Here is a 12,378-nt window from a genome sequence, read left to right as displayed (position 1 = left end):
TCTCTCGGAAGCAGAACAAAACAAGACGTCTAGAAATTGGACTGATCCTTTCTCTCTCTCTTTCTTCCCAACTCAACTCAAGTCCTCTTCCTTTCACTTTAATCCAACAATAATAATTATTCGCAAAAAAAAAAAAAAAACACGTTGAACAGATACCATCATCATTCATCTTCATCACCCACATCATCAGAATTTCAAGGTGGGTTCCCTTCATTTTCTGCTACAGTGTTTGGTAGCATGAGCAAAACAACAACAATACCTTTTTCTTTCACAATTAATCTTCTTGAGATTGGATTTGGTGTCTTCTTATTTATTCGTTTCGGCATTAGGGGGTTGCTAGGTTGGTGTCGAATTAGTCTTTCGTTTGTCAAAGTGTGCTGCTTTGACTTTTATGCACCTTTTATTTGGTGCCAAATTAGCGTTTTCCACGACTTCAGCTTGTGGGCACACTGGATTGTTCCAAATTTTGTATTTTCGTCACCCAATTGTTTTTTTTTTTAATCACTCGAGGTACTGCAGTTAATTTTTTTCTACTGTTTCAGATTTGTTTTCTGTTAGTATATCTGGAAGTCCAGGAATTATCTAGATTTGAATTTCATTTTTGTCGAAGTTGAGTTTGCTGGTTATCCCTCATGTGAAGCGACATGTCTCTTTCTTTTGCAATTCGTGTTTTGATTGAGAGTGGGAGTAGTTTAGTTAGTCTGCCTCCAGTCAAGCAAAGATTGTGTTTTTGATTCTGTGAAGTATTTATTTTGGTCATGGTCCTTAGGTCTTGTATTGAAAGGTTATTGAGGATATGATATGATGGTATGTGTGGAGTAGAGCCGGTGTTTGTGTAGAAGATGAGAAGGGAACAGCAAGAGGGATGGCGAGCTTCAATTCACAATTGCCCAATTCCGATGCGTGGTATATTTCCTCTTAGGCCTTAGCAGTTACTCTTAGTATTAGATTTCATTATTTCAGAAGCGGTAGGACCTAAATTCCGTGTAGTATGCAATTTCATAAATGTTAAATCTGTAACATTTTATGGAATCCTACTGTCTACATCCCCCCACCTAAATTTCTTTTGTTCCGCAGGTCGTTACTCCTTTAATGGATATTTGGATTCATTGTCTAAGCAATAATAGAATATTCACTGTGAGGAGAAAAAGCATCTTGGATTACTAGTATATTGCAATATTCTAGTTTTTGTTTTTGCTTCCATCAAGTTTTAGAAGCTTAGGTTTTATGTGCTGTTGTTTGTCTGAAAAGAAAGACATGAACTGACTTGTGTGAGGCTGTTAGCTGAAATCTGACATTTTTTTTCAGCTATACAGAGGGAAGCACAATTGATTCTTTTTGTGTGTCTGACTTTGATCAATCAGTTGGATATCGCATAGAGGATGTTGTTGCCTTGAGGGGAAGTATTCTTATTGTTGGAGATTCCTTATTGACTAGTGATATAGTGTATGTAATATAAGTGAGGGGCAACCCTCACTTCATAGCTAGCTTTTGGGGTTGAATTAGGTTTAAATCCAATTTATAAGAGTGTATTAGGGCCTATTTTAGTGGTCATTGTTAGGCCTATCGAGCCACTTGTTATCGATGTCTGGTTCTGTAAACTTCATGCTTGAGATGTCTAGCCCTTGATACGAGGGGAGTGTGTTAGAGATCCCACATTGACTATTGATATGGCCAAAATACTGTGTATAAGTGGGGGAAAACCCTCTTATGAGCTAGTTTTAAGGGTTGAGTTCGGCTCAAACCTAAATTCTAATATGGTATCAGAGTTTATCTTATTGATTGTTGTTGGGCCTATTAGGACACTTGCTATTGGACCAGCTGCATATGTCCAATCCTGCAAATTTTACGCTTGAGGTGTCCAATTTTCAGCATGAGGAAGGTGTGTTAGAGATCCCACATTGACTAGTAATATGCCCAAAACAGTGTGTATATAAATGGGGGATAACCCTCACTTCATGAGTTAACTTTTGGAGTTGAGGTAGCACCAAACCTAAATTCTAAAATGGTATTAGAGTCTATCCTATTTTGTTGGGCCTATCGGGACATCTGTTATTCATTCAGTAGTAACAAATTAGTATGGACACACAATAAAAAGCAATGGCCACTGACATATTTCTTTTTAATTTCATGTAATTTTACTCAATTTCAATTTCATGTGTTAGCCACAGCCACACAGTGGTAACATGTGACAACTCAATAAGAAGCAATATTCATTTTCAAATTTCTTCTTTATATGTAACTTTACAGAAATAACTTCATTTACAACCGTTATCACAGAGGTCGATCAACTGAGATTGGTCAAACTCGATTCTGTGCATTAAACATTTGCTTTGGACATTCCCTTGCATTTAAAGCAATATATTATGTATGAAGTCCAAATATATACACCCTTCCACAACTAAGTCACTTGTTGTTTCCATATCAAATGATATTGCGCTAGGGTCCAACCAATATTGCTATCTATCTGAAAATAACAAAAATATGTCACAAATGGGTGGGATTGCTATTGTCTTTCCCGGCTCAAGCAAAAGCTAGCACCACCTTAATATATGATGGAGTATATAATTAGTACAGTATAATTATAGTGCTGGTTTTGTTTCTCTTATGACCGGTGTACAATTAGTTAGAAGCAGTTGCTTGATTGCTATCAGTTAGCTTGTTAAAGAAGCTTATTTTGTATGATATAAAGAAAACACAAATAACAATGTATTTTTTTTGTTTGGTTGAGGAGAAAAATGGAAAGAAAATGGGGAGAGTGGGCAAATTCTTAAAATATATTCATTACTAATAGAAGCATGAGAGCAATTTTCATTTTTCTTCTTCTTCTTCTTCTTCTTTTATTTTTTATTTTTTTAGTACAGAAATAATGCTAAGAATGCTAAGCTAAGCTCTATCAAGAAGCAATTCATAAATTGAAATGATCTCCAACAAATTGTGAATTGTTTATGCTTGATAAGAGGGAGGAATAAGAGATTTAAAAGTTCCTCTAGGTGTTGTGTAGCAAAAGAAGCAATTAGAGAAGTGAATGGAACATGAAATTAGATTAGGGTAAAAGATCGAGAATTGAACAAAAAATATTTCATTTAAGGTATTATTGTCTGTTACATGTAATTAAATGGACTTTCTCTCTAAATAAACTTTATATTAGTTCTTCTCAATAATTTATGTCTTTTGTTAAAATTAAAATGCCTCTTCTCACTTCTCAGTGATCTTTATTATTAATTTTCCCTATGCTATAATGAGATTTCTGTTCATAAAATTTTATTTGTTACAATGATTGATATATGTCAGTGCATTAGTTCTCATAATCTCATCAATTGCATGACAAGGAAAGCATTGATAAATATATGGCTAACTGCCGTGAAGGATAACACAAAGGAATAGTAATACACTCACAAGTGCACGCAGCTAAAAGATAAGCAAGCTTTTACTCTTGAGTAAAGAGCTAGATATCCAAGTTGATAATCTGATTGATTGATCTGTTTATTTTATTCTTGCTAACATGTATAGACTTTTTCTCCATCCTTTCATTCTCTAATAATATTATCTGATATGTGGTTCAGACTCAGTTTTTGACTCACTAAGTAAGTAGCCAAACAATTTCTCGGGTTCCTGTTCAAGTTGATTCCTTTGATAAGGTGACTTTTTCTAGTTCTTTTTGTCAATTGAACTTTCAGCTTGGTAAATTAGGTGATTGCTATCTGGTTAAAACATTATTTTATTTCACAATTTTTCTTTCTTTTCTCTTTGCAATTTAGTTACCAACTTCACTCGATAAAAACCCATTAACAAACCAAACAGAGTGACAAAGTTTGCAATTACAAAAGGTTCAATTATCAAATCTGGTCAGTGGTGATACGGAACACCAGGAAGAGTCTGCCATGGCTGACGCCAGTCCTAGAACTGATATTTCTACAGATGTTGACACGGATGATAAGAATCCACGGGTGAAGTTGCATTTTACCTTTCATGGAATTTTCTTCTTTCTTGATTTTGAACCTGTTTAGATTGAACTCATCATCAAGGATTCAACTTTTCCATTTTGTTCCTTAAAATATAGGTTTTTTAGTTGATATTCCTTACAATCTGACATTTGTGCATTCCTTGTGTACAGTTTGATAGAAGTCAGTCCCTTGTTGCTGTGGCTTCTGACTCCAGTGACAGATCAAAGGATAAATCAGATCAGAAGGTAAAGTGTATTTTAAAGAGTAAATGGCCACTTTGGCACGTTAAAGATATACGCAACATCAATTGCCCCTCCTATTATATATACATCAAATGGCCCTCTGAAGGAATATACAACATCCAGTTGGTCCTTTAAGGACTAAATGACATCATTAATAAAAATTGACGGACCAATGTTGATATCAACTTATAAAAGAAGTATCACTGTAATATTGTGTGTATCATTGAAGGACCAAAATAAATGTTTACTCTTTTTTAAATTTTGTTATGCGGTTATCATCTAAAATTTTAAATGGTATTTGTTACATGATCATTGATTTTTTAATTATTGCAGAGTCTCCGGAGGCTTGCTCAGAATCGCGAGGCTGCAAGAAAAAGTCGGTTGAGAAAGAAAGTAGGAATATGTACTTACATAATTTTTGTTAATATTTGTTGTTACAAGTGTATATCTTTTTTCTGTTTTCTTCTTTCTCCATATAATTAATATTACTATGGCTTCATTGTAAATCACAAAGACAGGATTGGATTTTTAATGGGCATATATAAATTTGATGGAGATATTGCATGTAGTTCTGATTCTCATGGTGGTATATATTCTCATCTATGTGATTTTATCTATTTGGATGATCAGTTTGGGTCTACAGATTATGTAGGCCTGCTGACAAACTGAGAGTACAATGGACATTGATTTTGTTCTAGTAGAATATTTTCTTTTTTCATAGAAAAATCAATTTGTCAAAGGGGAAGGTGAAATGAGCAACTAGAGGTAAAATAGGATATCATAAAAAATGGAAAGTCGTAGATACAAAAAGGAATATGAAAATACTCAAGAATTCAGCTAGACTGCTCCTGGCTGTTTGCTTAATTCTCCCAGGTAGGGTACTCAACAATACAGTTGAAGTATACTTCCTTTTATGGTGAGAAAATACAGAAAATGAGTACCCACTTTTTTTGAGCTCTGACTAATTTAAACATATATTTTAGTAATTAAATATTGTGAGTACTGCATTTATTTTTACCCTCTCTAGTGTTATATCACTGGAAGTTAGCTGGAATTTTCTTCCTAACTACACTTATAATGGAATCTGTGAAATGATAAATCTGGATATTCAACCTTTATAGAATAGAGTGCTTTAGAATGGTAACTTGTTATTTTTAATGAGTAGGGTAGTAGTGCAATCCAATGATTCTTATATTGTTTTAATTTGTTTGGCCTCTATGATACTTTTTAGAAATAATTATTTTTACATCACCCCACTTAAATTAAAATGCAATACTTGATACGATAATGACATTACTCCACAGGCTTATGTTCAACAGCTCGAAAGTAGTCGCTTAAAGTTGACCCAACTGGAGCAAGAGCTTCAGAGAGCTAGGCAGCAGGTAGGGTTCAATTATTTATTGGAATTATATTCTGTTTTTTTTTTTTTTTTTTTTTTAATGACACTTTGGCCAAGCAATGGGCATGGCATGTTCAATTTAAACTCAAATCTTTTGTTCTTTTCCTGTAGGGAATCTTTATATCAAACTCAGGTGATCAAGCACATTCAATGAGTGGAAATGGTATCCTGCTTTCTTAAATATTTTATTCATTCCACAAGTTTTAATATCAATGTCCATAAAATGTAGTGTTATTATTTGTGTCTGTTATGTTGTACCAAATTATTTCAGGAATGTTTTAACTTTTAATTTCTCCTGTTATATGATATATGAGATAATAAAAAACTATGTTGTTTTACAGGGGCTATGGCATTTGATGTAGAATATGCAAGGTGGCTGGAAGAGCAGAATCGACAAATTAATGAGCTAAGAGCAGGTGTAAATTCTCATGCAGGTGATACAGAACTTCGCATGATTATCGATGGTATAATGGCACATTATGATGAGATATTTAGGCTGAAGGCCAATGCAGCTAAGGCTGATGTCTTCCATTTGCTGTCTGGAATGTGGAAGACACCAGCAGAGAGGTGTTTTCTATGGCTTGGTGGTTTTCGGTCATCTGAACTCCTCAAGGTGAGCTGATTTGTGATTGTAACCCTTCAGTTTGCTGCTCTCAAGGTTTGTTGAAAGACATTGTGGCTTTTCTAAAAAGTAGTTTTCTTGGTAACATACAGAGTAAAGTCTCTTGCAGATTTTGGGACAATTATAAGATGTCCAACTTGTTTTAATCTGAGAGTTCTGTAAAAGAGTAGTTGTACACACATTGGGGGTTGACATGTTGCATCTATATTTATAGTTGCTTGCTGATATTGCTGGTTGGTCAAGAATTTAGAGTGTTGGATTTAGGATTCTTATTATTGTGCTAGGAGTTTTATCATACTAGGACTGTTAACAGTAATTGTATTACACTTGTACTTGCTAGAATATTAGTCTAAATATGTTTGTTAGGTTACTCTGTGAATAACAAATATCTAAGTATGCTAACCTAATTTACATAAGAGTACAAGGAAAATGTGGAGAAGAAGAGAACAAATGATCCTCAATCAATGAAGCAGTGTATTAAGAAAAGAAAGCAATTAGTTAAATTACTGTTACAACTCAATCAATCTTAATGAGGAAAAACATTAAATTTATTTTATGTGTCGGTAAAAACAAGAATTTATACTAAAACTTCGTAATCTTAACTCAAAGTCTCAAACTATCATTTTTGGGGAGAAATGATCTTAACTAGTACCCGAGGTGTACGCGGATTTAGCCAGTCACGTTGGAGCCATATATATCCATTTTTTTTTTATTTAAAAAATAATTTTGGTATATAACCAAGGATCTATCTTGTTTGGGGGCGTCTAGATTAACCTTGCTGGGAGTGTTTGCTATTATTTTATGTACTTTCCTCTACTTGGTTGGTAATAATACAGTCTCCCTTTATTAGATAGGAATTGTTCCTATCATTTTTTGAGTGCTTCAAAACCAATTGAAACCTCTCTAGACGTGGTTTTGAGATGTGGAAATATTACACAGGTCAAATCTTAATGGCTTGAAACCCTTGCACCAAACTTCAATTATTCATACTATAAAAGGTGATTTATTCTCAATTTACACATGATAATGCATATACATGGTTTATATCTTTGTCTTAGAACTTCCTAAATACCTGTTTCTATGTGTCTCTCATGATTATTGTGAATTTGTGATAAACAGAATTTTTATTTGTGAGGTCTAGAGTCAGTTAGTAGTTTGACCCTTGACTTGAGTGGCATGAATTTGGTTGCAGCTCCTGGTAAATCAGTTGGAACCTCTGACGGAGCAACAGTTAGTGGGTATCACCAACTTGCAGCAATCTTCCCAACAAGCAGAAGATGCTTTGTCCCAGGGCATGGAAGCATTGCAACAGTCCCTTTCTGAGACATTATCCACTGGATCACTTGGCTCCTCTGGTTCATCAGGCAATGTGGCAAATTACATGGGTCAAATGGCTATGGCCATGGGTAAACTAGGGACACTTGAGGGATTCATTAAGCAGGTATGCTTTTCTTACTCACATGTGTGCGATCAGTTTGGTACATATTTCTCAAAGAAAATGCTCTTTCATACAGCATTTCATGGCAGATTATTGATAACAAACATCACTATTAAAATAACTTGGCTCTGTTTATTTTTGTGGTCATTTGAAAGGCTGACAACTTGCGCCAGCAGACGTTGCATCAAATTCACCGCATATTGACAACTCGGCAGTCGGCTCGTGCACTACTTGCAATACATGACTACTTTTCTAGGTTGCGTGCCCTTAGCTCTCTTTGGCTTGCCCGCCCAAGAGACTGATGGGGGTAAATAGTGTGTCATTAATTTTCATGGATCTGGCACCAGAATCCTTTGGCATAGGTTTTTTACTCTTGCAATTTTACTGTGTTGTAGTTTTCACATTACTGATATTAGTTTCAGTAAGTTATTATCTAGAAACTGAATTGGTGACATGACAAGGGTATGTATTTTGTTTATTACTACTAACGTAATAATATTGTCTATTGTAACACAGTTGAAGGAATTTAGATGATTTTATACAAAAAATGGTTGGGATGTGATAAATTTGAATGTTTTGTTCTGTTGCTAGAAAATTTCCATCTATCTGAATTTGTATAACTTGGACAAAATGTATTTTTAATTCTTATATTCTCGGTCAAATGTGATCAAGGTTTCTATATTTTCATATTGATGAATGGTCCTCAAACTTGAAAGAAATAAAAATAATGTGGATTTCGTCCTTTCTTTTTAAGAATTCGTCATGTTTTAAAAGTTAGGAAGGATTAAATTCACGTTTCTTAACGATCGATAAAAAAAATATATGTTTCCGTTCTCATGTATCTGAATTTTCAATATACATTTTTTCTTTCTAGTTGTCGTGATAATTTGTATATCCCATCATATTAGTGTTTAATGTTGGACTGAACAGGCACACATCCATGCACATTTTGTGAGAAATAAGAAATCATAACTTTTGATTTAACGATTGTTTGAGAACTTTTCAATAGTAAGTCACGTTTGAAATTCTTGGTCACTGTGTAAAATATTTTGAAATTTGATTTTAGTCTTTATGTAAATTTAATACGTTTTTAGTTTAAGATTAAAATTCTACACTTATTATTATTATTAAATATTTGTATTTTATACTTCACTTATTATTTTTAATAAAATGATCGTTTATTAATTGAATAATTTTTTTATATGCTGTTTATACTATTTTATAATTAGTAATTGCCCACTAGAATGGAGGAGATATTTTCCGACAGCATGGAGATGATAAAACATGGATCTTGGAATGCTGTGTTCATTCGGCTTGTTATTTCGAAACACTTCAAATGTTAATTTCAATCTAAATATTAGAATACTTAAGTTAAAATTGAGATATAGAATAATTTTAAAGATTAAAAGTGAGAAATTTAGTAGAAATTTAATAAAATTATAAAATATAAGATAAAGTTTTTTTTAAATCAAGGTTTGACGAGGAAATCAAAATAATAATAATATATATATTAAAAGACAATTCAAAAATATATTGTATAAGTACTAAACGAATAACAGGCAGTTACAAACATATAATAATGATAATAATAATAATAATAATAATAATAATAATAATAATAATAATAGGTTACAATGTATTATTAACATCCGGATATATTTGTCATACTTTTCTTTTTATACTTTCAGAAACTAAATTTTATATTTGCATCTTGTAGAGACGCATTTGTGAGCAGAGTCGTAGACAAAAAGTCAAAAAAATATTATGACAAATATGTCCCTATGCTGGCCATCCACGTTGGCAATCATTTCAATGAAAAAAATTTGTCCTTCTGTGATTTTATTAACGGTGACGGACGAAAATTAACGGCAGGATATATTTGTCGCACTTTTTACATTTTCAGGGATTAAATTTTGTATTTTTATCTTTCAGGAACAAATTTATCAGCGAATTACACTGAGGAACAAAAGTGACTATTTACGCTAAATATTTTCAGAAAACAACAGCCAATAATTTTGTTGTAATCTTATTTTTCCATAAAATAGAGTCAAATATGTGAGTTTGCGGTGCCTGTTTCTAAGGATCTAAATAATTACAGGGAGGGGCTTGAGACGGTTTTCTTTATTTAAACTTTTGCCCTCTTGTTACATTAATTACAATTTTCAAATTAGAAACAATTCTAATTCTTATTTGAGACCTACGATGAGTAGGAGCAAGTTTTAAAGATATTTTTATAAAATTGGATTTTTTTTCTTCAAAAGTTATTTTTAGGTACGATAAGAATATCAAAATTACCTTTTGAGCTTATTTTTTTAAAAAATTAACTATCAAAAATTTCAAAACTGCAATTTTTTTTATAAAAAAAAAGCTTAAAAATGGGAAGTTAATAAATAAGAGATTTGGTTATAAGAAAAAGACGTTACATATAAGATTTTGGGAGGGATGGTGTCTTTAAATGGTAAGGATCCTCCGAATTTTCCTATGACAGATTGCATAGCCATAGCGTGTCTCTGTCCTTTCTTTTCCTCCTGTGAATCACCGGACAAAGGAAAACGTTAATCTGGGGAGGGAATCTTCAAAAATTCCTCGTTTGATACCTTTGGAAACAGTAAAGTAATATACACATTCCTCATTGCCGATGGTTTAATGCCAGTTTCCATTCAATTGAGTCAGGGTTGGGGGGGTAAATTGGTTGATAACTAGATTAGGAGGATTGACGTTGGTAATTGCATAATTGAATCGAATTGAGGAGAATGACGATGACCACCATACAATCGACGCCAGGAAGCTCAGGGTATTTGGATTTGTTTCCTGAGCGCAAAATGTCATTTTTCAAGAATCCTTATATTCTGGGACTCAGTGCTGTGGCTGGCATAGGAGGCATGCTTTTTGGCTACGACACAGGTGGGTATATAGCTGCCGATTAATAGCAGAAGATAGATTATTGTATTAATGAATTAATTTTGTCCTTGTTGAAGTACAGGTGTGATATCAGGAGCCCTTCTATATATTAAAGATGATTTTGAAGGGGTCAGAGAAAGTGAGTTGGTTCAGGAAACAATAGTGAGCATGGCAATTGGGGGTGCAATAGTTGGAGCAGCAGGAGGAGGATGGATAAACGATGCTTATGGAAGAAAGAAGGCGACTCTGATTGCAGATGTGATATTTATTATTGGAGCAATAGGGATGGCAGCAGCACCAGACCCTCATCTTCTCATTCTTGGACGCCTTCTTGTTGGTTTGGGTGTGGGTGTTGCCTCTGTCACCTCTCCTGTCTACATTGCAGAAGCATCTCCATCTGAAATCAGGGGTTCTTTGGTCAGCACCAATGTTCTCATGATCACTGCTGGCCAGTTCCTTTCCTACATCGTTAACCTTTCTTTCACGCGTGTGAGCGGCACATGGCGATGGATGCTCGGTGTCTCTGCTTTCCCTGCAATTCTTCAGTTTCTTCTCATGCTCTTCCTCCCCGAGTCCCCAAGATGGCTCTTTATCAAGAATAGGAAAAATGAAGCTGTTCATGTCCTCTCTAAGATCTACTACGACCCTGCTCGCTTTCATGACGAAGTTGATTTTCTCACCACTCAGTCCGCGCAAGAGCGCCAAAGTATCAAATTCGGTGATGTTTTTAGATCTAAAGAAATCAAACTAGCATTCCTCGTCGGAGCTGGGCTGCAGGCTTTCCAGCAGTTCACAGGAATAAACACAGTGATGTACTACAGCCCTACCATTGTCCAAATGGCTGGTTTCAACTCTAATGAGTTGGCTCTTCTTCTGTCTCTCATAGTTGCCGCCATGAATGCTACTGGAACAATTCTTGGCATTTACCTAATTGACCATGCCGGCCGCAGAATGTTAGCACTTTGTAGCTTAGGAGGAGTGTTTGCATCTTTGATCGTCTTGTCTGTCTCATTTTTAAACGAATCATCATCTTCGAGTGGATGGCTTGCAGTGCTGGGTTTAGTCCTATACATAGCTTTTTTCTCGCCGGGGATGGGGCCTGTGCCATGGACGGTGAACTCGGAGATATATCCGGAGGAATATAGAGGAATTTGTGGGGGCATGTCAGCTACTGTGTGTTGGGTTTCAAATTTGGTTGTGTCTCAGAGCTTTCTTTCGATTGTTGAAGCTATAGGGATAGGTTCCACTTTCTTGATTCTTGCAGCTATATCAGTGCTTGCCTTTGTGTTTGTCCTTATATATGTTCCAGAGACCAAAGGATTGACCTTCGATGAAGTAGAACTCATATGGAAGGAGAGAGCTTGGGGCAACAACTCTGACTCGCGAAACCTTCTTGCTCAAGAATGAACGCCAATGCGCCGCCCTATTATTATCATATACTGTACTACTAGTTGTAAGATAACGTGTGAATTGTGAAATACACGTCTAAATTAACAAGACAAGAAAGATACTATTACCAATATTCAATTAAGAGAGTGACACTCTACTCTCTAAATTTTGTATTCTAATTTAAATTCATCTTATTTACTGAGTTTTTCATTGTAGACAATTTTTACTTCTCGACTTTCCATTTTTTTTTTAACTTTTTTTATTTAATAGGTATTAACATATCTCGACATTTGGAAGATGCATGATTTATTTATTTGTCGATTATTTTGACTCGCTTTAATGTTTTTTAGTCAGATTTTTAAATTATGACTTCAGTTATAATATAGTAAAACAAAATTATAAAGAATACTGTCTTGCGTGAATCACAATGTGGTTGGCAT

General features: G+C 34.4%; 1 protein-coding gene and 1 pseudogene across 1 annotated transcript; both read left to right on the top strand.

The window, feature by feature from the left end:
- The first annotated feature begins 214 nt into the window (after positions 1–214).
- Positions 215–8,214, top strand: LOC114371928 (annotated as a pseudogene).
- Positions 8,215–10,088: 1,874 nt separating this feature from the next.
- Positions 10,089–12,140, top strand: LOC114370936 (inositol transporter 1-like). Its single transcript, XM_028328342.1, has 2 exons — positions 10,089–10,552; positions 10,632–12,140. The coding sequence occupies exons 1-2, from the start codon at positions 10,402–10,404 to the stop codon at positions 11,954–11,956; spliced, it is 1,476 nt and encodes a 491-aa protein (XP_028184143.1). The 5' UTR covers positions 10,089–10,401; the 3' UTR covers positions 11,957–12,140.
- Positions 12,141–12,378: the final 238 nt, after the last annotated feature.

The sequence above is a fragment of the Glycine soja genome, chromosome 10 (assembly GCF_004193775.1).
Source record: "Glycine soja cultivar W05 chromosome 10, ASM419377v2, whole genome shotgun sequence".
Classification (NCBI taxonomy): Eukaryota; Viridiplantae; Streptophyta; class Magnoliopsida; order Fabales; family Fabaceae; genus Glycine; species Glycine soja.
Note: the sequence above shows the minus strand (reverse complement) of the source record. Positions and strands in the feature narration are given on the sequence as shown.

Excerpts from the sequence above, each read along its gene's own strand:
- LOC114370936 (XM_028328342.1), top strand. The coding sequence starts at position 10,402 with ATGACGATGACCACCATACAATCGACGCCAGGAAGCTCAGGGTATTTG. Across the intron at positions 10,553-10,631 it reads GCTTTTTGGCTACGACACAG|GTGTGATATCAGGAGCCCTT; the intron begins GTGGGTATATAG and ends GTTGAAGTACAG.